At 33.6% G+C, this 23,903-nt stretch overlaps 2 protein-coding genes across 6 annotated transcripts; one reads left to right on the top strand and one right to left on the bottom strand.

The window, feature by feature from the left end:
• Window positions 1–3,097: 3,097 nt before the first annotated feature.
• On the top strand, window positions 3,098–6,767 carry LOC107912353 (uncharacterized). 4 transcript variants are annotated; one of them, XR_005921086.1, is made up of 8 exons: window positions 3,098–3,696; window positions 4,243–4,442; window positions 5,245–5,497; window positions 5,600–5,685; window positions 5,771–5,862; window positions 5,973–6,231; window positions 6,375–6,556; window positions 6,668–6,767. XR_005921086.1 is itself a non-coding variant. In XM_016840486.2 (7 exons), the coding sequence occupies exons 1-6, from the start codon at window positions 3,370–3,372 to the stop codon at window positions 6,224–6,226; spliced, it is 1,212 nt and encodes a 403-aa protein (XP_016695975.2). In that variant the 5' UTR covers window positions 3,098–3,369; the 3' UTR covers window positions 6,227–6,231; window positions 6,375–6,767. The 4 variants fall into 4 exon arrangements, 2 of the variants coding, with proteins under 2 accessions (XP_016695975.2, XP_016695973.2); XR_001688134.2 differs by having other exon boundaries at window positions 6,343–6,556; XM_016840486.2 differs by having other exon boundaries at window positions 6,375–6,767.
• Window positions 6,768–6,905: 138 nt separating this feature from the next.
• On the bottom strand, window positions 6,906–9,909 carry LOC107912355 (protein DEHYDRATION-INDUCED 19 homolog 3). 2 transcript variants are annotated; one of them, XM_041106024.1, is made up of 5 exons: window positions 9,635–9,909; window positions 9,412–9,557; window positions 8,403–8,480; window positions 7,919–8,178; window positions 6,906–7,373 (listed from the first exon to the last, which is right to left on the bottom strand). In XM_041106024.1, the coding sequence occupies exons 1-5, from the start codon at window positions 9,708–9,710 to the stop codon at window positions 7,265–7,267; spliced, it is 669 nt and encodes a 222-aa protein (XP_040961958.1). In that variant the 5' UTR covers window positions 9,711–9,909; the 3' UTR covers window positions 6,906–7,264. The 2 variants fall into 2 exon arrangements, with proteins under 2 accessions (XP_040961958.1, XP_016695976.2); XM_016840487.2 differs by having other exon boundaries at window positions 9,412–9,554; window positions 9,635–9,906.
• Between the last annotated feature and the right edge of the window lie 13,994 nt (window positions 9,910–23,903).

The raw sequence follows: 23,903 nt of genomic DNA, 5'->3' as shown, positions 1-23,903 counted from the left end.
TATATATGCCTCCATGCTAATAGATTTCCAAATTCCATCTCGCAAGCCAACGAAAACAGACAGGCAATGGGCTAATATCCATCTCCATAACTCGAAAGTATGGTGAAAATTTTTTGTGGTATTCAAGACGTTTAAGACCTCAAATTAATTTGTCAAAATAGTTCAAAACGACAATGGCAATCGTCTCACTCTGAGAACAAACCAAATGATGGCTTTGCGCGTCAACTCACTTAACCCTAACTTCGATGTCTCATCTACTTTTCTTAAACATGGATAGTCAGAAGTATTTACTCGTTACCAAACAAAGTTTTACGTACTTCGAGGTTTGACCGAATTGTAAAGACTGTACTCCTCACCAACTAAAACAACGGAGCAACGCACCTAGGGTCCAAAGAACCCCCCATATTTCCATCAGTTTCAGTGCAATTATCTTTACTTTTTACTCTCACAAATATCAAAGCTATCGTGACGAAAATAGGTGAAAAATAGCTGCCTCCACATTCAACTCCCTTAAAGCCAAAGCGGTGCTGCAACCCCCTCCGTCCTGTCCTGTTCATGCATCCTCCATTTTTTTATTTGTTTAAATCATTCAGTCGAATTTCATTTTCAATATTCTATATTAATTTTAGGGCTTAACTTTTTAAAATTATATTAACGAAACGATTTTGATGAAGTATCAAAAATATTTTTCATCAATATTTTTTAAAATATCAATCTCTCAAGTAAATAAACATATTTTATTTGGAGTGATTTTTTTTATTTTTCAATATTTCATTCTCAACCTTGCAAAAGAGGAGCCAACCACCATGCATAAACAGCTTGTAATCCTTTATATATTTGGAAGTGTCCCTATCCCTCACTCAGCAGGATAGTGTTATCTATCCTCTTTTGTCAAGGTATTTTAATAATCCACAATTATTTTAAGTAAGATAAGATTAACACGTGATTTCATTTCTTAATATATAATAACATTAAGAAATGGAAGAAAGAGATCCCGATCTCACAGATTCCTCCAACTTAATTTCTTCAAATTTAGGTAAAATGCTAATTTTAAATTCCATTTAGTCCATTTTTAGAATTTTCAAACGATTTGATTTTCGGTATTTTCATAAACTTTGAATTTTTTATTTTATTTTAATAAAATATTTTCTAAAAATTATTATATAATTTGTCTCCTCAACTTGTTTAAAAGTATCTAATTGGAATCTAATTTTTTTTAAAACTTAATTAATACCTAAACTTGTATTTCGTTATCCAAGTCACTAACATAATTAATTTGCGCTAACGTGACACTAATAACCAGTTCGATGGAGACACATGACAACCTCTCTATATTTTTGAACTTTTATTAATTTATATATTTTAAAGACTTTAATTTTTTTATTTTATACCTGTCACATGACTAGACCTGCTCATGGGTTGATCAACCCGGCCTGGCCTAAAGGCCCGCCCTAGAAATGAGAGGGTTTGGGCAAAAATATAGTCCCGAAAAATAGACTTGGGCAAAAAATAAAGCCCGTTTTAAAAACAAGACAGGTATCGGGTAAGACATTTTGTCCCGAGCCCGGCCCTGCCCGAATTCACTAAATGCCAAAAAAAAATCTACTTTTTTCTTTTTTTTTAATTATTTTAATGATATTTTCTTATTGTTTTATCCTTATTTTGCTATCATTTCACTATTATTTTGCTACTATTTTGTTGTTATTGTTTGACTATTGTATAACACTTGTTTTATTGTTAATTTTGTTATTATTTTAAAGACATTTTCTTGCTAAGTTGCATCTATCTTAGTATTATTTAAGTATACATTTTTTTAAATTTTATTTTCAAATTGTTCAAAAATATTTATTTTAATGTTTTTAGTATTTTTGATGTATTATATATATATTTAAAAATTATGTAAAAAAATATAATGTAAAAAATAATAATATGGGTGGGTCGGGTCGGGCCTAGGTTTTAGCATTTTTTCGAGTCAGGCCCAAGACTAGTAAACGAGCTTATTTGTTTTGCTTGGGTCTGACCAGAACCTGGCCCCGACCCATGATCACCTCTACACATGACATACTGAGAGGTTACCATATATCACTATCGAATTGACTATCAGTGCCATGTTAGCACAAATTAACAACGTTAGTGTGAAGGTACCAACCTAAATAACGAAATATAATTCAAGTATTAATTAGGTGCTTTTAAATAAATTAAGGGAGCAAACAATATATTAATTTTTTTATAAGGTTTCAAGAAACGAAAACGAAAAAAGAATTTGAACTTAGTTTAAAAAAGAGTTAGGATCAATTTAGCATTGCTTCTAAGAAGCACTTTTGAGACAAAAAAAAAACTTTTGGGACAAAAATACTTTTGAGATAAAAACATTGCCAAACAAGATGTTTTTTCCTCCTGAAAAAATTTAAATCCAACTGAAAATGCTAAAAATCAGAAAAAAAATCTAATTTGTCATTTTCCTATTAAAAAAAAGATATAGATGATGTGAAATCATAATTGCATATAATCTCTCTCTTTAAAAAGTACTTTTAAGACAAAAGATACTTTGTAAAAATAAATTTTAAACTAGAAAGAAGGAGAACAAAAAAATTATAACTTTAAAAAATAATACTAAATTAATACTTGTAAAAATAATACTTTGTAATTGCAAGCAGAGAAGCGCTTAGCGATTCGCATTTTGTTCATGCTTTCATTATTTCCATACCTTTTTTCGCCAAGGTTTTTAGCACTTTTTTCCAGTGTTTGGTGATACTCGTTTTGTTGCGACACCAGATAACGTAAATCTCCTCTCCCCTAAATAAAAGCACAAATTATTATTGCTATTTGGTGGGTTATATTATTTCATATATGAAATACTAATTCAAGTCAAACACACAATAAAAAGAAAAAAAATATAGATCGGAGGGTGATGGATGCATCAAATTTAGCTCAGCGTCATTGATGGTCTCATTTATGTATTTGTTTCATAATATAACCATGCAATGAAAAAAAAGAAAGATCAATCAAGTGGATAATAATTAATTAGGAAAGAGAGGGTCAACGTCGTCATTTCGGTCGTTTTTAATCACGCTATAACCATCGTTGAAAACGCAAGCGAAATCAGAATTCAGGACGACAAACCCCTTTTCTGTTCAAACCTTTTTTTCTTTTACATGTTTTTATTTCTTATTTCCTTCATCAAATCTTTTAAAGAAAAAAACCAACGCCGCAAAGAGAAAAACACTCGTGGGTCGTACGTGGGCTGCCTTTTCACTTTCGTCCTCATTATTTTACCTCTTCAAATTTAAAACCCCTCCAAAATCCCTCTCAACGCTACTCCGGCAAAAGGAGCTAAGACTTTTAATTTTTTCTCCCCATAGCAGTAGCATGTCAAACTCGAGCGGGTACGCGGTAGCCCGAACTCAGACGAGGGACCGATTCTACAATCCGCCAGCGCTGAGGCGACATCAGCAGTTGCAGAGGAGGCAACTCACACAGAGACCGTTGCTGAGTGAGCTACGGAAACCGTCGGATAAGGAGAGCGGAGTCAACTCAGTCGATTCAGTGGCTGAGACTCGGGCTGATTCTGACGACTCTACATTGTCGAGGCCTAACTCGGTCTGCTACTCTTCACCGAATATTGCTAAATTGACCAATTTGGATAGGCTCATGGAATCAGTCACCCCTTTTGTCCCGGCTCATTGCTTCTCTGAGGTATTGTGGAAGACTTTCGTCGTAGCTAAACATAGTTCTGGAGAATTATATTTTGAGGTTTTTTTTTTTGAAATTTTTAATGGCTATACAAGAACAAAGAAAAGAGAGCTAATTACTATTTGGCTGAGAAAAAGAAGAGCTTATGTTAGGAAAGTAATGCAAATGCTTTTTTTTTTTAATTTCTAATTTAAAATGTAATGGTCAGAAGTTTGGTACAAATTCCAACTTGTGAGAATTAGTTGCATTATGCTAATTAATGGTGTTGGGGGTTTTACTGTGTGTCTATGAAAGATTTAGATTTATCTGGTTCGTATCAACATTACGTCTTGTTAATGAAAATAAAAACAGCGGATTTATATTTCTCATATATTAATGATCAAAAAGTAGATTGATTTAATTGGTTCAAGCTATATTTAAGGGAGAGTTTGAAAGAGGTTTCATTATATATTCTCTTAGCAATTTGTTGGGGATCAGGAATCTTAAGTTCTTACTTCACGGCATTCATTTCAACATTTGTGTTTTTCCTTCTGTTTATTGGTTTGATAGGCACAACTGAGGGGAAAGGAAACCCGTGAAGTGGATTTACGCTTATATTATTGGCTCGGTGATCTTTGGGAATGTTTTAGCGAGTGGAGTGTATACGGAGTCGGAGTGCCGCTATTGTTGAATGGGAGTGATTCTGTTAAGCAATACTATGTTCCTTACTTGTCAGGCATACAATTGTATGTAGATCCACATCAGCCGAGGTGAGCTTCTTGCTGCTATATCCTTCCTAAATTTTCCTCTTCCCTATTCATAAATTCCCGTTAGTATGGTAGTTGTATTTATTGTTTTTTGTCATGTCAGATTGCTCTCTTAACTATGTGGCAGCGATGAATATTCTAGATTCTTATACATTATTGGTTCTTATGCTTCCTCTTGATATTGCAATGATGTAGTAAGTTCAATTGATGGTTGATATCTATATCGATTTTTTTTCCTTATTATCTGGCGACAAGAAACCTTGAATGCTCTCACTTAAACCACCTAACTTGTTTTGGAATGGTTGGTTGGCTGTCCTACATAATGCATCCATTGCTACAATATTATTTGCTGACAGATAATGTTGATTTGACGTGTTCTCTAGTTGCACTGTCATCAACCAGGGAATATGCTTCCCATACATGATTTTATACTTTATACATACTGAAATGCACCTGAAAAATAATGGTTCCTTAATTGTTAAATTATTAATTTATGATGCTACATCTGATCTGCACAAATACCACTGCCTTGCTTTGCTCTCTCTTGGACTATGACTATTATTTGACAGAACTGTAACTGTGACAGTATGCTTAGGAGAATGATCATTGACTTTGTGCAAATGAGTGACTAATTACCTGCTACATCCAGGAATTGATTCTGTTATACTTGGTCTGTTAAATCTTATTTTGGGTACTAGTTGAGCAGCATACCTGATATTAGGTGATACGCATGTAAAAAACTATGGAGCTTTTGAGTTGCCTTACTGTTAATCTGCAAAAATCTGCCAATGTGCTGAACTATCAGGAGGACTAGTGACATCGGTGATGCTGAGTCTTCAAGAGAAATTAGTAGTGCTGGAACTAGCGACTCTGAAACAGACAGGAGAGTGAAAGGTGGTATTGATGGAGCTTGGGCGCATCACAACTGCCAGAGGACAAATGGATCTCCTATGAGTACCTCTAGTGATGAAGTGGAGGTTGGCAAGTCAAATGGGCTGCTGGTTTTTGAATACTTTGAACAAGAGCAACCACATCATCGGAAACCTTTATATGACAAGGCAAGTTCACATGGTGGTGATTTACAATGTTAGAGTTCTTTTTCCTGAACTGTTTGTTTGTCCTTACTTGGATGCTTGTGGCACCTTTTTCTGACCCAACAGATTTCAAGTCTTGCATCTCAATTTCCAGAGATCAGGATGTACAGGAGCTGTGAACTATTGCCAGCAAGTTGGATATCGGTGGCTTGGTAGAACATCTTATACTTCTAAAGATTGCCAAGTCACTGTTTTTTTAAACTTTATCTTTGTTTGGTTATATTATTTTTGGTCTAGGTACCCAATATACAGAATACCTATGGGTCCAACCCTCCAAAATCTGGATGCATCTTTCTTGACGTTCCATTCTTTGTCAACACGTTCTCAAAGTATACCCCATTCTCTCTCATTTAAGATCATGGGGCTTAAACCCGCATTGCTGGGCTATAGTACATATTTTGTTGAGTTAATTTTGCCCTTTATTTTACGTCTGGTACAGGTAAAAATCAGCTGGAGTATTCTGCTTCTAGCAGTAGGAAAGCCTGTGGTGTTGATCCCTCTTCAAATATCTCTCTACCTGTTTTTGGTCTTGCTTCCTATAAATTGCGAGGTTCAATTTTGACTCCCGGTGGTATCCAAGAATCGCAGCAAGCAAGCTCTCTGTTACAGGCTGCTGACAATTGGCTGCAATGCTTACAAGTCCGACATCCCGATTTCCAGTTTTTTTTATCACATAACTCACAGTGGAGATAACAAAGGTACCTTAATTCTCTGTAACTGAACATTTGAGTAAGTCGGGAGAATCCTAAAGCTCAGTTGGAATGATATTTGGTGAGGAATGATATGAACTTACTTGAAACCTGATACAGACTGCTTGTGGTTGCATGATGCAATAATGGAGGAGGAGATTGGCTTCTGCTACTAGATAGCATTCATCGAGATTCCCAGGCATTGGAAACGATGGGTACAAGGCAGCTGTTTTGCAATATTTACTGGCAGGATCCAAGAAACTATGATTTGCTCATTGGAATCTTGATCATCACTCAATTGTTTTGCTGTGTGGCTGGTTCAAGTTTTGTCATGGTATGGTTGTGAATCATAAGCATGTAACCTTGTTTCTCTGCATCAACATGATTCTCTAATGAACATTTACAAATATCGACAAAAGTTGAAATGCCTGTCCTGTATTTGCAGATTTATACGCATACCTGTACTTCCCAGGAAAGGAAATACTCATATAACTTATCACCCTTTTTTTTAATTACTTTTTATAAAGCTTTCTTTAGTTCTGTGATGAAGGGAATACTGGTTATTGTTATTCCTGGTCATGTGAGATACGTAGCCTGCTTGACTGAACCCGCACCAAATCTTAATTAAAATGAGCAAATTGCATCAGATCGGACATGGAAGACCTTTGAATTACAAATATGAAGAAACATAAACACACCATAGCACATATATTATTAAGGCACGTGCCATTACTGAAACACATTGTTCAATTTGTTAAGACCTATGAAGCTTTACATTCACTAGCAAATGTAAGGTTTAAACAAAGCTGCTATTGGCATTTATGAACCGATGCTTTAAACGGGAAAAATACAAGAGTCTGAACTCTGTTGTGGCCTAATTGATAAGCATCAACCAGTTAAATAAATTACATTACATTCTTGAATCTATCCTAGCTTCTATATTGAAGTATCAGAATGTTCAATGCAAGAACATGGCTGACGGGCAACGGCATGTGCGCTAGAAATTTTGAAGTCACCAACCGTCTACTCTTTTCTGTCTTGATTATAAGCCACCATCAATGATGGTGGATAATAATAGCCCTTGTACAAATTCACACCTATTTGCCTTCTCCGAGTGCTCCTTATCTGACAATGGCGACGGGTGAGCATCTCTGCACACCATAGAACTATCATGAATTTGTATTCGGTGAAGGGGAAAAAAGCTTTTAAAGTAATAACCACCGGTAGAAAAACAGGAAGGTAAAACCATATCCCGGTACCATTAACAGCAGAAGACAACATTAACCTTGTATGTCCCAAAAGAGGCGAATCAAAGGAAATCAATTAGAAAAATGAAACATCTACTTGACTGTACGAGCTTAAACTTGCTATCAGGATTGCATTAAGTAGAAGATTAAATGGGAGCAAAGCCTCATAAGACATTGTTCTCATTCTTAGTTTCCCACTAACGATCGCTGGATTTTATAGTCCCTTCTTTTTCCTCAACATGTAAGTCAATGTCGTTATGGTGTGTAGCAATTTGGTTAAGCTCTAGAATTTAGAAAACCAAATGTTATCTCTTATTTTTTCATGTACTATACCTCTTTAACAATTGAAAGAGAATAGCATAATCATGCTGTTGCAGCTTGGTTTCCAAAGGGTGTAGCTTAGCTCAACCACGGAAGAAAACATCTTAAAAATAGATAAAATAACTTACTTTTCTAATATATTCTCATTGGAGCCTTTTTCTTCCATGGTCACTTCAGTAGGAGTGACGGGCTGTACACTTTCGGATGAATCAGCTGGAGGTGCACTGTAAAGAAATGAAAGCAATGGATCGGGTGCTGTATTGGACGAAGAGAGTGAAGACCATGACCTGGAAAGAAGAGACTGATAATGTGCATCATGCAACTCCTTCCTCAAGGAAGAAAGAGTTGAATAAGAGTCGCCTTTACCAAAATCTAATTTGTGGTTACTGTAATCATTGGTCAAGGAACACAACTCATGAACCTCAAAGCATCACAAGGTCTCAGAAACATAAAAGGGAGTTTTTCAGAGAGATTATTTACTAAGAGAAAGAGGATGTCATGAGAAACGATTCAAGCACAATGACATAATCTAGAACAGGTAGTTGAAATAAAAGGGGGGAAAAAAAGAAAGGAATAATTAAAATCTCCAACTCAAATGAAATAAAAGGATATCCTGAAAATATTCCCATGTTGTGCTGTTATGTGGTCAACCATGTTCATCCCTACTCTCTGAGCACAAACGGGACATACCTGCAATTACAAGCAATATTGATTAACTGATTTTAAACTCCTTTTATGTCAAAAGTGTAATTAAAACTAAGCTATCTTGAAGTGCCCTGATTATTCTGAGATTCAATAAGAACACTTCCGTCTGGTAAGACCAGCATCAACTATAATATATGGACACATATTAATGAAAGTTCTGTAAGCTATAATATACCCTGACTATGTACAAAGCCCTTATTCCTGCCAACTAGCCAACACGTACACAAAATAAGGAGAGAGACAGAATGGGTTCTGCCACCTTCAGTAAATTAAACCAAAGCACATATACCAAAAGGGACTCTACAAATATCATAAGAAAGTGGCCATTATGGTCCAATAATAAAAGACATTTCACCATTAAATGGCTGAAGGTGGGAACAAATATTGTTCAGTGGCTTTAGCAATCATCTATGCACTACCAGTGATAGAAGAAATTATAAGTCATATAATTTGGAAAGGTGGATGAAGCAAATGATCACTTCTAAAGCTTCTACGAGTCAGAATGTGAAGGGGGTTGGGGATAAAATGAGTGACACTAGAGATATAGTGGTGAATAAGAAGGGGGTTGGGGATAAAGTGTATTCATGAATCTAAGTTTCCAGCTGGATTACCAAACACCATCAAGAATCATTCTTCTTCCCCGAATAGCAAAAGCATAGATGGCACTAAAACATGGATCCGTACAGTAGAATATTATAGCGTTGACCGTGTTTAACTTCCAAGGGATTCTTTATGTTGGGTCAACTAAAGCAAACAGCCACTAAAGGATGCCTTCTTTTCTAACCATTATCCACGATCACCAAAGTAAAAGCATATCCAGGAAGACTAAAAACATTCCCTAAATATCAATTCTAACAATGGTTCAAAAAAATTATTTATGCCTAACAAAAATCCAGAAGGGGAGTGCATAGCATACCCCATATCCAGCTTCAAGATGATGCTCCTCGTCAATATGGCAGCACAAGCCCAGTAAATCGAAATCCTCCGAACAATACGGGCAGGGGTATTCCGTCATCAATTCATCATCTTCTTCAATCTCTTCAAAATCAATACAAAGATCTGCTTCCAAAATCAAGAACTCAACATTCAGTAACCACGTAAAACCTAGAAAACAAAAGAAATATAAAAAAAATACTAACCACTTTGGGATTTAACAGTGGATTGATAGCTCCTGGATGAAGCTGAGAAGGCAAAGCTCCAAGTATCGTCCTCCATTGAAACTTAGATAACACTGTAAACTGTAGCTGGGTTTGATTGTAAAAGCGAAAGAATCCAACACGACTGCTTCTTAGATTCTCCTTTTCTATTCCTCTTTTTCTTCTGCCTTAACCTTTCTGGTTTAGGGACAAAGAGCGACTTAAATAGGAGGAAACTAACTTCGGGGAAAATAGGGGAAATTTTTGTATGTTTTCTTTTTTCGTTTTTATTTTACCCTTTTTTATAAGGTTGTAATTTGTACGAGAGAGCTGCAAACTTAGCCAACACGAATTCGGACTTTATGAAATGACCACCAGCTCCCGCCTATTTATCATTAACTACCCTCTTAACCAACCAACACTACACCATATTTTATTATCTTTTTCCACATTTTTTAAAAAATTCCCTAATTAATATAATATAATTATAAATATTTATAAAATAAAACAACAATAAATAATAAAATTGGAGGTACAAATGTAACATTGCACGTGTCCATATTTTACCCACATAGAACTCAATCTCATTTACCTTAATTACCTTTTTATGCCAAAGTTCGGCTTTATTACTTAACTCACACATTGAGGTTCCTTAATGAGATGGAATTGCGGGTGCCGGCCGTGGCTGTTTTGTCTTTTTTATTTTATTTTTGCTTTTTTTAGTTTTTTATTTATTTGCACTTTTGGAAAGAGAAAGGTAATTTACATGCTTTTTTCAGGGAATTTTATATAATAATTACTACTTTTTTATTTCTTAAAAAATGGCCGGTGGAGATTTTCTTTTAAATGTGCCTTTTTTTTTGGGGGGGAGGGGTTAAGTAAAATAATATTTTAAAAAATTAATTACAAAAATATATAAGGTTTAGATTATCTACGAAAATCGGATGTTTTCTACAATGTTATTGGATGTCGTCAACCTATGAGGCGATACTGCTCTAAATTTCCCTAAATGATCAACCAATTATGTCGTTCAAAAAAATACTTTTTAAGTGGTATCATCTAACACATTGGCGACATTGGTTTGAAATTAAAGAAATACATGTATTTTCTCCTAATTAATATACAGGTATAAAAAATTAATTTTTTGTGGTGTCGCCTAATACATCGACAACACCGGTGTGATTTTTTTAAAAAATGTGGCAAAAGGGGTAAAAAAGACGAGAAAGAAAAAAAGAGTTGATGTCAAAGGGTCCTGCCAACATGCCAGGTGGCATCGATTTGAAATTAAAAAAAAAATTGCAGTTGTGAAAAGAAAAAAAAAAGAGATGAAAAGTGACTTTTAATGGATATTGCCTAATAGTGTGGTGGCACCAAAACCCCAATAAATACCCCTTCTCGGCCAAATAAAAAGTAAATTTCGATTGTTTATGGTTTCAAACAAAACGGGAGAGAAAAAACGAGTTGTTAGAAATCAAAATAAAAGATCAACAATATTTGTTTTTCATTTTAGAATTTAAGTTTTTTTTTTCAAAAATCAAGTTTGAGTTGATAAGGCCAGTTTGTAATTATTTTTATGTAATTTTATTTTATTTTACTATTATGTATAATTATGTGACTATATATTGATATGAGATGCAAGTTATATTGTTTGATAAAAAGTGTTTTTGTTGCTTTAAATTTGTATGATAATTTTAATAAGAACTAACATATATTTTTATTTTTAACTTATTTTATAAATTTCGTATGGAAGATGAATAACTAATTCTTCGTATACATCCATTTTGATAGGGTAATTTTTCAAACAAAAGTTGGTTTCATATTTGAATCACGCCATCAAATAGAAACGAGGTTTAACAAGACTGTAAAACTTAATGAAATCAAATAAAAGATTAGTGCAAAAATTGCTCGATGTTGTGGGAGGATGATGTCTAGACTATTCTACAAATTGCCAATTTCATCCAATCCGTACAAATATAGGGAGATGGAACTTATAAAGGATGATGACGTAGAGACTATGACCGCACTATATTGCTCTCCTGGTAACATTGAACTAGTTGAGATGTTTGCTGAGTTAGCGGATGTTGAGTTCGTACAAAATGTCACCCAGATAAATCAATAATATAGAGTTCATGACCTCGTATACAGATGTTTTGAGAGTGTTTGTCAACAGGCAATCTTCTGTACATGGGTTTGATTTTGATCTGAATGTTGGGTAGGTAAAATCATGCGATTATGGAGTAACATCGACATGGGGTGACAATCCACACAATGCTCTTATTGTGTATAATAACCCTCATTTAGGTCCCCATTTATGGATACATCCATTAGTGTTTGGTACTGATGTATATGTGAAAATGGATCCAATAATGATGGTGGTTTTGATCACTAGGGTGAAGATTTTAGTGATCCCAATCTCGATGAGGTCCTAGATGATATCAACGACAAAGGCGCTGACGATGATGATAATGTATACGCCCTTCTGCTCGAGAACCTGACACGTGGCATTGTTATACGAAATGATCCTTTAGCCGACATGTTGAGCGTAGATCCCGATGTTGTCTATGCATCCGAGTTCCTTGAATACCCAGATATAACACCTTTCCATATGTTGGCACCAAATCCCGAATCAAAAGAGTTGGCTGTAGGTCAACAATTCCCAAACTAGAAGGAATGTGTATTTGTCATCAAGAAGTATAACATGAAAGTGTCGATGGACTACAAAGTTGTTGTATCTAAACTAACATTATATATCGGGGAGTGTTGGAGGCTTGTAGAAGGTTGCAACTGGTAGGTATGAGTTGTATTGATGTAGAGGTCACAATTGTGGGAGATTTAGAAATATGTAGGGCCTCGTACATGTATTGCTACACAAATGACACAAGATTATAGGAAACTTGATGCAAAAATAATCTATAACTGCATCATGTCACTGGTGAAAGACATGCCCACCATTCCTATATCGGTCTTAGACCTGTTCATGGATCGGGCTACCAGTCCAGGCCCGTAGGTCCTCTCGAAATTTGGGAGGGTTTGGGTAAAATTATTAGGCCTGAAAAATGTGTTTGGGCCAAAAAAAAATATGCTCATTTAAAATATGGGTCAAACTAGGGTTTGAACATATAAGGCTCAAGCCTGGTCCATTTTTAAGTTTATAATTATTTATATTATGTTATTTAGAACACATTAAAAAAATAAGTATATACTAAATATATAATACTACTCTAATGTAAACATTAAAATAACTTTAAGATGACTACATAAAAATATAATATATAAAATTATTAAATATTAAAATAATATAATATAAATATTTAAAAAATTTAAAAATAATATGGGTGAGCCTAGAATGAGCTTGGGTTAGTCTTTGTAAATATGGATAGGTTTGGGCAAAATTTTAAGCCCATATTTCGAGTTAGGCTGGACTTAAGCAAACAGAAAATATGTTAATATCATGCTTAAACATGGCTTGATTCGACCCATGAGCACCTCTAATCGGTCTTGATTGCTGACATGCAATCTTGATTTCAATACAGAGTGTTAGACAGGAAAGCATGGTAGGATAAACATATGGCGATGGAACAATTGTATGGTGATTGAGATGTGTGTACAATGAACTTCATGTTTGATATGGTGCCTTAAGTGTAATATATTCGTTTGTAAACTTGTATTTTTTTGAACAAATTGGTTAATAAAACAATTCATGGATTACATTAATATACTTTGTATAATGTCCTAATGTGGCTTTTGTATGCAAAGTAAAATAGAAGCAAATATTGGCTCATTGGTTGTCTAATATTTAAACTAATACTAAGCGGGTATTATGTGATTGGATCATAATACAGAAAGATAACTTGTATTAACAGACGAACCTGAACCTAAACACGTTCTTAATTTAATCGTAATGAGCAAAGCGATTGAAAGACTAATAAGTCGTCAATCAAGTCCAATTGGGGAGATGCCTTGTCTTAGGCATCGGAGCGAATGACTCCTAGAAGATAGAGACATAGATGTGACTAACTAGATTGACAATACATGAAACTGGACCCAAGAATAATTGACCCTGAATCTGTTTATGGATTTATTCACTTGTGACGTTCAAAGTGTGAGATATCTTAATCCTGAATGGATGATGGACTATGTATGCGTGACTCATATATTTTAATGTGAGTAAAAGCTTGAGTTCAAATAGATAAGGAATCAAAAGTTGGTGTGTTGGGTATACGACTTTTGCAGTATATAGTGTCATTCACAACAGTGGAACCCATAGCCCGAGATATTGGTAAATGATATCCTCTTATAGGCATTACATGGTAGATGAAAAGTGTAAATGCCCAATTTTGCCCGGACCCATCAAAAAATAAACCAAGAAAAAAAATAAGTCCAAAAATATTTACAAGCCCAAAAGAAAAATTATTACAAACCTAAAATACAAAACCCTAGCCCAAACAATTACAAGCCCACAGCCTAAACTAATTCAGAAACCCTAAGTTCCCCATGTGTGCCACACCCCTCACCTCGGTCTCGCCGCTCGCGCCTCGTCCCGAGGCCTAACCCCTCATTTGCTGCCTTACACCAAAACGACAAAGGCGCCTCTTCTCCGCCTCTGTCAACACTTGCAAAAATGACAGAAAAGAAAGCATAAACAACGCAATAAACAAAAAAGAAGCAAAGACAAACAGAAGTAGCAAGGGTAGTAGCAAACAAAAAAGTAAAACATGTATCAATCGGCTATAAAAAGCCACGAATCCATGTAATATTTTGGGGATAAGATATACACATGAAAATAATCAAAAGCAAACAGATAATTTTAAAAGGTAGCAATTTTATTTTTCTGATTTTATTTTCGAAGTAAAGAAATAATAGTAAGTAAATAAAAAGAAAGGAAATTGGTTACCTTAACCGCCATAGTCGGAGTTTTCTCCAGTCTGGAGGGTGGCCGAGTCTGTGGTTCGCTGAAAATCTCATCGGCGGCTACTGGGAACCAAAATGTCCCTTCATTTTTTTCCTTTCTCTTTCAAAATTTTGGTGGGTTTTTGGGCATTTTGGTTTTAAATCGGGGTCGAGGGTAGAAAAACAATCAAAAAGGTTTTTTTTTTATTTTGTCAGCCATCGTGGATGGCGGTCACGGCGGAGCCCGGCTACCCCGACGATCGAATGTAGGATTGGTTCAAAGAATAAAATAGGAAGACTTTCAGTATTTTTAAAAGGGGGAGAAATGAAATTTTTAAAGAATTTTTTGCTTAAATAACCTAGTGAAACAATGTCATTTCTCTTAGCCCCCCAAACGCCCAAAACGGCGTTGTTTTGGAGGGCCAACCCGAGATCCGACCTAGGACCCCTAAGATCCGCGTGTTTTTAGACGAAGGGTCTAATTACGCATTTAGCCCTTTTGCTTTTTTAGTTTTTTAATCCAGTCTTTTTTTTTTGTTTTTTAATTCGTACCCTATAATTTTATTTTTATTTCATTTTAGTCTTTAAATGAACGATGCCATTTTGGGGACAGGGAATAGTTTCCCATTTAGCCCCTGTTATATTTCACGCATTTTGTTTTGATCTTTATTTCTATTTTATTAATTTTTTTTATGATTTATAATCTGTACCCCTAATTTCATTCCGATTTCAATTCAATCTTTAGTCTATTTAAGTTCAACTTTTTATTATTTTAAACAGTTTCATTTATTATTTTGTTTGATTTATTTATTTATTTATTTTCAATTTTCAATCAAATTTTTATTAGTATTCACTTATTTATTTACTTATTATCTCCTTTATTATTTTTTTAATTTCAAATTGGCTTGTATTTTCCATTTATTGTGCATTCTTTTATTTATATTATTTTTATTTTTATATTATTTTATCTTTTATTATTGTTATTATTACTCCATTATTTATTTACTTACTTATCGCTTTTTTGTATATAAACTCTAAAAATTATTTATTAGTATTATTTTTATTATTTTTGTTATTATTAATATTATTATTACTATTATTATCATTTTCATTATTATCATTTACTGTTATGCATATTAGTATCATGATTTATTATTGCTATTATATTGTATATTTTATTATACATATTATGCCATTATTACTACAAATTTATGTCACATTATCATTACTCGCTAAGCATGACATTTTCTTTCTTACTTTTTAGTCGTTTTTTTATATCATACCTAAATAAATTAAATATATATCATTTTAAGTGTCATATTAATTTTTATCCAATACATAAAAAAGGAAAATTTTAAAATTAAGGCAATGTTCCGTATTTGGAGATCCGAGAACTCGTGCCCTAACTTATGGGGTTCGACTTTCTCTTTGAACCAAGATAACCGAACATTCCTTTTAAAATTAAAACATATGAGATTTTAATTAAGATATTTTCAAAAATCTAAGGTATTGTGTCCTAACTTACGGGGCATGGTCTTTCTTTTCGATTAACTCAAAATAAGGCATTTTTCATTTAATTTAATTTAGTTAAATCGTATCTTAATAACATTCTGCAAAAATGAATCGTATTTTAAAATCTCCTCAAATTTTCAATTCTCGACACTAAAGATGCCAATTAATCAACTAGGTACCAATTTTGGGCGTAACGAGGGTGCTAATTCTTCCTTGTGCATAACCGACTCTCGAACTCATTTTCTAGATTTTAGTAGACTTAAAAATATTGTTTTAGTAAATCGAACCGTTTATCAACATGATCAAATTATGAGGTGATCCGATCACACCTCATAAAAAAGGATTGGTGGCGACTCCCATTTTCATTTTTAAATAAAAAATCGATTTCAAAAAAATGGTTTTGACAAAAAGTAAACGTTACCATGAGTTGTTCGTATTTGTTATGAATGACTTGATTACTATTTGATAGTAATTGACTTTTCATGAAAGAAGATATAATGGTTACCACGAGATAAAGTAGAGTCATATTGGGAGAGCGGATTTACCCCAAAGAGATTAAGGATATCCTATAAGAGTAACACGCTTATGACAAGGTCATTGGACAAGCACTGATCGAGTTACTTTTGTAACAATTTGTCATTAGGGAGAGCTCAATCGTAATACTATAGTGGAATGACTTCGTGACTAGATGAGTTTATAATTAATAGGTGAAAAGTTTGAACTTAATTATAAATCATTTGAGTCCTAATCAGATATGTCCAATCGATGTCTCCGCTAGCTCATTGAAACAAAAAATAAATTGCATGTAAAATCAAATAAACATAAATAAATAAAAATGGTAAAGTTAGAAAAATGACAAATATTTGGAAATGAATGTGGTTTTCTCTAAATGAAAATGACTTGAAAATTTAATTTATGGTTTTTTAACTTATTATTTAATTAATTAAATAATTGAATTTCAAAAATAGAATTAAATTAATTGGTCATTGTGAATTCGTTGAATGTTGAAATATTAAATATATTTTCTCACAGATTCTTTTACGGTAAAGTTGCAATGATTTTAATGAAATTAGAATTGGGTTGATAAAATTATTTAGTTAAGAATTTAATTAATTAATTAATTTAAATTAATTAATTATGTTTATTTTAGGAAATAGAAAAACAAGTATTGGATTAGACTGAATTATAAAATATTGGATTAAATGTCCAAGAAGTACTTATAATTAGACTCGATACGGAAGAGGCCCAAAAGCCCCCCATGTTGATACATGGGATGGCAAATCCTAATTTATTTAACTAGGGTTATCGCCCCTCTCTCTCCTAGTTAAATTAGGATTTTATTTTTCTATTGAAATAGATTTCTACTAATTCAACAAGGGCTTCACTTTTTCTCTGTATAAATAGATGGCACTGATAGGGTTAAATACACAAATTTGAGATATAGTTATTCTGCCCAAAAATAGTGAGAACTTATTTTCTAAGTATAAATTCTATTGTTCGGAATAACAATTATACTAGTTTCTATTAAAAGGAGGTTTGTTTTTCACTGAAATGTAACGACCCGATAGTCACAGGTATCGAAAAGTGTATTTTTGGGTCTCCATTTTCGTAAAACGGAATCATAAATATTTATTAAAAATATTTACGAAGTTATTAGTTGTGTGGTTAATTAGGTTTTGGTTAGGTGAATTTGTATAAATTAAGAGTAATTAGGTATAGGGATTAAATTGCATATAGGGTGAAAGTTGAGTTATAGATTAAAGAAAAAGTAAAGGGACTAAATAAGCAATTAAACCTTATTCCAACAAGTGGATAGTGTTGGTGAATACATGTGTAAAAATAATATACATATGTATATAATAATAAAATATGTATTACTTAATATTTAAGTATATATATTATATTATTATAATAATAAAGTAAATGAAATAATAATAAAACAAAATAAATAAGTAATTAAAACAAAACAAATAAAGAAATAGAAAAAGAATAGAAAGAAACAAAATTGAAACGAAACAGAGAAGGAAAGAAAGAAAAGAAAAAGAGAAAGAAAGGAGAAAAAGTTAGGGTTTCAAGGGTTCAAATCTCAATTGGTTAGTTAATTTAGTTTCTTTTCTTGTAATTTTTATGTTTTTGAAATCCCAGTATTAAATACTACACAACCTATGTCAAAATTTTAAAAATTATTGAGTTTTTAAATGTTTTTTATATTGAATAATTTGAGTATTGGGGATTAAATTGATAGATTTTTAAGTTAGAAATGAAAAAGGATTGAATTGTAGAATAAATTATAAATTTTGAGTACTAGGGACTAAATTTTGAAAATTGTGAAATTTAGGGATTTAAGTGAAATTATAGAATTAAATCTAGTTTAAAGTGGAAATTAAATGGAAATATATAATTAATTGTGAAGAAATAAAGTTAGTCTCGATTTAGGGACTAAATTGGAATTTAGGCAAATGTTGAATAAAAATTGAAAATATTCAATGTGAAATTGAATTGTATTGTATTAATAAATTTTAATTGTTTTAATTTCGCAACTAACGTTGTGCCGGAAACCTCGACTAAGAATGGAAAAGATAAAGTCAACGAGGAATAGCTCGGAAATTCTGGTTTGTATTTCTATAATTCGAAACTAGTTATTAATTGTTGTAATTTTAATTTAATGTATATGGTAAGTGTTGAGGTAAGTAATTGATATTTTGATAATTGATTGAATGAATTGAATTGGTAGATATATATTGAATATATTAATTTTTAATTGAAATGATTATATGTGTAATTATGTGATTATATGAAAAATAAGTATTGGATATTGATTATATCTGAAATGCGAAATTAAACCTTATTAACGGTATCGGGCAGAGTCGGATATAGATGGCATGCCATAGGATTGGACGAGTTTAGGGATTTCTTCGACTTCGAGTCGATAAGACACTGGGTGTCAATTTACTACTTTAGATTAATTCGATGAGGTACTGGGTGTCAATTTACTTTAGTTTAGCCGATAAAACACTGGGTGTCAATTTATTTCTTCGAATTATCCGATGAGGTATTGGGTACCAAACTAGTGTGTTTTGGTTGGGTCCGTGTATCCATCAGAGTCCGAGTCGTGTTAATAGGGGTAATTAAATGAAATGATACTATGATTGGTATTGGAAAACATTGAATGTGAAATGAAAATGAGACACATGAATTGTATTTTATATTATGAAAAGCTATTTGAATAGAAAATATGAGATTTGAAATAGCAAGTGATGAGAATTGGATATCTTATGAATGATGAGTTTATGAAATTGATTAATTGAATGATTAATGTTGCGGTGTGATTAAATGTATATATTGTAATATCTTGCCTTTAAATTATTCGGATTATAGAAATACCACTGAGTTTATACTCAGCGTATGGTTTTGTTTTCCATGCGCAGGTTAGGTACTTAAGTTTGATTGCCGATTCAGTATTTATCAACGATCCTGAACTCAAAACGTGGTGATGTATATCTCTTTTTGTGTCGGCATGTACCTAGGGCGTCTAAATGTTAAATATTTTGTGGATTGATTGTAAATAAGATTATAAGTTAATATTGGTTGGTTATATACATATGAGTATGTGTTATGTTAAGGCTATAATATGGCATGTTTTAAATTAGTGCATAAATGAATATGATATAGGCAAATAAGAATGAATTTGGTATCTTTACAATTTTGATTTGAAAAAATGTTTAAATTAATATGTTTTGATAATATAATTGTGGTACCTATGAGGGTACATTGGTTAGACATCTAGGTTGATTATTTTGACATGTTTTGAAGGTATTTGATCGTATTTTGAATTGGTTGAATAAATGATTTTAAAGTTGCTTGGTGTTCAAGATTTCAGGGTATTGGTAAACTTGATGTCTAAGGTTTATTTTAAGTTCACACGGCCAGACACACGAGCGTGTGACTAGACTGTGTGAGACACACGACTAACACATGGGCGTGTAATTTAGCCGTGTGTCTCCTGCAACTTAAAAATTTCAAAACAGAATGCTCAGGTATTTTCACATGAGCAGAGACACGGTCGTGTGTCTCAGCCGTGTGTGGCACATGGCCTAGCACACAGGCGTGTTGCTTGGCCGTGTGACATAAGTCAATGAGCACCCAATTTTGGACATGACCTAAGATATGGGTGTGTCTCTTGACCGTGTGAGCCACACGGCCTGGCTACACGGGCGTGCATCCCCTATTCCTTTAAAAAATTTTGATGTTTTTGGAAAAATTTTCTAAGTACCCGGTTTAGTCTCGATTTGTTTCTAACACATATTTTGGGCCTCGAAGGCTCATTAAAGAGACAATATGATTAATTTATGATATGTATGTTAAATGTTATAAATAATGTATGTATTTGATCTGAAAAGTCAGGTAATGCTCCGTAACCCTGTTCTGACGACAGATAAGGGTTAGGGGGTGTTACATGAAAGTAAAATAAAGTAAAAACTTTCTAGTTTTGTGTTTGATTCGAATTCGTTTGAACCTACACTCGAAGTAGTTTGTGGTACGAGAATAGCAAAGAATGTCGTTCAATTGAAAGCCAAGAATGACAAGATTCATCTAGATAAAAACACAAGTGTAATTTCGATAAAGGGTTTATTGTTATGAATACAAAAAATTGGCTCGGTTTTCAAAATTTTAATTTTTTACCGTGCAAAAAAACCATTTTCGAACCAATTTTTTTTCAACACTTCAAGGATGGTTAGCTTAATACAAGAGTACGCGCCAATGACTATGGTTGACTTGCAAACACTGCCTGCTTACGGTTCGGATAACCAACTAGATCCGGGAAAAATAATTTTTCCACTGCTTGTTATGAACATTCGCTCCATGCATTAGAGTCTTTCCCTACTATAAGCCGCTTATACAAGTTGATGGAACTTGGTTTTATGGGAAATATGCACAAATCCTCCTTATTGCGGTTGCACAAAACGATAACCAAAACGTACTATTGATAGCCTTTGCCATTGTGGAAGGTGAGAACATGGAATCGTTGCAATTTTTCATGACGGACTTGTGGAGGCATGTTGTAATACAAGAAAATATTTGCATTATTTTCGATCAACTAGAGAGGCTAATTGTGACGATTAAGCGTTCTGATGTTTTATGGAGATCTGTGTATTGCATCCGTCACATTGTGATTAACTTTTATAGGGACTTCAAGAATGCAGATTAGCGTAAACAAGCCATGTACATGGGTAATTCAACGATCATGTTTTTTTTTAATCTTTTGAATACATTTAGAAACTCAAAAGAAACATAACAAGTTATATAGAAATATGTACGCAGGGTTAGGGCTAGAATAACATCATTTCAAACTGATGATGGTGAGGCTTCAGGATAAAACGAACAGTGACGTGCACGACTAGTTTAATAGGATAGAGCCATATCAATGGGCTCAATGTTTTATTGATGTGTCTCGTTATGGACATATGACCACCAACCTCATAGAGTCTGTTAATGTAGTGTTGAAGTGTACACGACATCTGCCCATTTCAGATGTTTTCTCAGCTATATTTTACAGGCTAACAACCTTAATCCAAGAATGAAGGAGAAACAAGCAAATCAGATGGAGGCGGGACACATTCACTGTGAGGAGGTTAGGAAAGCAACGACAGTCAACATACAAAGAGCAAGGTCAATGTCCATACAACTATATTCTGACACTTGGAAATTTTACAGGTGACAGAGTTTACCGACCATCGAGCATGTATCTGGGCCATGTTCTACGGAGTTGATCTCCGAAACAGTCGGTGCGGCTACGGGAGGTTCCAGACTTTTTAATACTCATGTTCACACGTTGTTGCAACATGTGAATGGGCCAATGTCGATTGTTACCAATATATCGGTGAGGTGTACACGTTGGAACACACATTACGTATTTGGTAAAACGAGTTCCCCATCTTCAGGGATGTTTCGACATGAGAGATGTCTTCGCCTACATTTGAGTTGCTCATAAGCTCAGGCAACATAAGGTGCCCAAAGGTCAGCCACAAGCCAACAGGATTCAAAATGACATGGACTTCCATATTAGACAATCGCCGTAATCAATGCGAATATAAATTTATGTACCTAACGTTTGAATGTATTTTAAACATTATATGTTGTATTTTATTGTTGAATTATAAATGTAAAATAAGTATGAAACAAACACAAATTAAATAACAAAATAACAACAAATAAAGAAATCAACAAACAACAACAAAAAGAAGTAAATAAATAAATAAATAAATTGATAGGAAGAAACTTTTTGAATTACAATTTTTACTTTAAACAATTTATTAATTATATTTGTTTCTAAAAAATATTTGTTCCTATAAATAATTATAAAAATAATTTTTAAAAAATGAAGGAAAAATGAAACATTGTTACAAATTCAAATAAAGTTTATTAGAAAAAAATGGAACAATTACTTCACATTTACATGTATCAAAATTGATGGCTGGATGGAGTTTTTCGTTGGGTGAAATGTTGTGATGGCCTTCATTGACGTTTGGGTTGTTCGCAACAGCCAATCAAGAGTTTAATGTTTTCCTCTCCTGAACCCACATTCTTATCATCTATTAATGAACCTAAAGGTGTATCAAAGTAACACGAAAATTTGTATGTCCTAAAGGTTTGACCAAGAGGTGTGGAGTACTGGGTGCAAAGCTAAACACATCAACTATCATTTATGACCCTTATGGTTGATAATCAAGATTGGAATCGGGCATCTCCGAACAATAGAAGTAGCCTTGGAACTCTGGCGCAAAATTGTCATTGTGCAACTTCGGATGATAAGAACTACCCTTTGGTTGTGTTTGTGTCCTCGCAGGTTCGAGCTCGAGAGCAAGATGCAGATGTCTTTGGTGAGGATGAGAGTGATTTGATCCACTTTGCTAATGTCCCTCTCGGTGCATGTGTCTAGGGATTATCATTGTTATAGTGACATGAACAAAATAACATAACTAAAATAATTACATGACATTAATATAATATTATTTTGAAAAAAATACCTCCCCCCTGACGTATGTCTCAATAATTTTTTGTAGACAATGAGAGTTTTTGACTTCCCAATCCCTGGACAAGTACATCATCTAAAAATAAATCAAACTTGTTAGATAACATTTTTATAAAAAATAATTCTTAATCGATGTTTAAATTTTTTTTACCTATTTACAAGGGGGAAAATGTATTGTTGATGACTGAATGATGCCAAAAATAGCATGTTGTATAGTACCCATGACTGCAGCAGTAGCAAGCACCCATCTATATATTGTGCATCGTGCTTTGTCGCTTGACAAAGCTCACAGTAAAGCGTTGCTAATACCGCTGAACCCCAACTATACGGACGAGCAACTTGAAAATCAACCAACAGAGTTAAGTACATAAGATGGACTTTATTATTACATGAACCCAACATGAGTATCCTTTATTAGCTTTAGTATATAAGCATGAGCAACGCATATCTTCTCCCACTCAAAGACAATATTCGGTAAGGTTTCGAATTTTGGTTTGAGTTAGGAAAATTAGTAAGCTTAGCATCACCATCACCCAATGATCGCACAAGCAACTAATAGCAAAGTAACGCAAGTTCGATCATTTTACTTAAACTCGTGACCACAACATTGTCAACTGGGAGACCAAGTTGCAATGCAACATCTTTTAAGGTAATGGTGCATTTCCTTCACGACAAATGAAACGCATGAGTCTCCAGGTGCCACCTCTCAATCAAGACGGATATTAAGTTGGCCCTAAGCTCAAATGTCATAATCAATGCCGTTGCTCCAAATCCTGCAACATACAAATAGGGGAAAATACATTTTTCTGGTCGTTAGCTCGAACCATGGACACATGC

Source organism: Gossypium hirsutum, chromosome D11 (assembly GCF_007990345.1).
Source record: "Gossypium hirsutum isolate 1008001.06 chromosome D11, Gossypium_hirsutum_v2.1, whole genome shotgun sequence".
Classification (NCBI taxonomy): Eukaryota; Viridiplantae; Streptophyta; class Magnoliopsida; order Malvales; family Malvaceae; genus Gossypium; species Gossypium hirsutum.
The sequence above is the reverse complement of the archived record's forward strand: the minus strand, read 5'-3'. Positions and strand labels throughout refer to the sequence as shown.

Excerpts from the sequence above, each read along its gene's own strand:
- LOC107912355 (XM_041106024.1), bottom strand. The coding sequence starts at position 9,710 with ATGGAGGACGATACTTGGAGCTTTGCCTTCTCAGCTTCATCCAGGAGC. Across the intron at positions 8,481-9,411 it reads ATCTTGAAGCTGGATATGGG|GTATGTCCCGTTTGTGCTCA; the intron begins GTATGCTATGCA and ends TTGTAATTGCAG. Across the intron at positions 7,374-7,918 it reads AATGAGAATATATTAGAAAA|AGATGCTCACCCGTCGCCAT; the intron begins GTAAGTTATTTT and ends TATGGTGTGCAG.
- LOC107912353 (XM_016840486.2), top strand. The coding sequence starts at position 3,370 with ATGTCAAACTCGAGCGGGTACGCGGTAGCCCGAACTCAGACGAGGGAC. Across the intron at positions 3,697-4,242 it reads CGGCTCATTGCTTCTCTGAG|GCACAACTGAGGGGAAAGGA; the intron begins GTATTGTGGAAG and ends TTGGTTTGATAG. Across the intron at positions 4,443-5,244 it reads GTAGATCCACATCAGCCGAG|GAGGACTAGTGACATCGGTG; the intron begins GTGAGCTTCTTG and ends CTGAACTATCAG.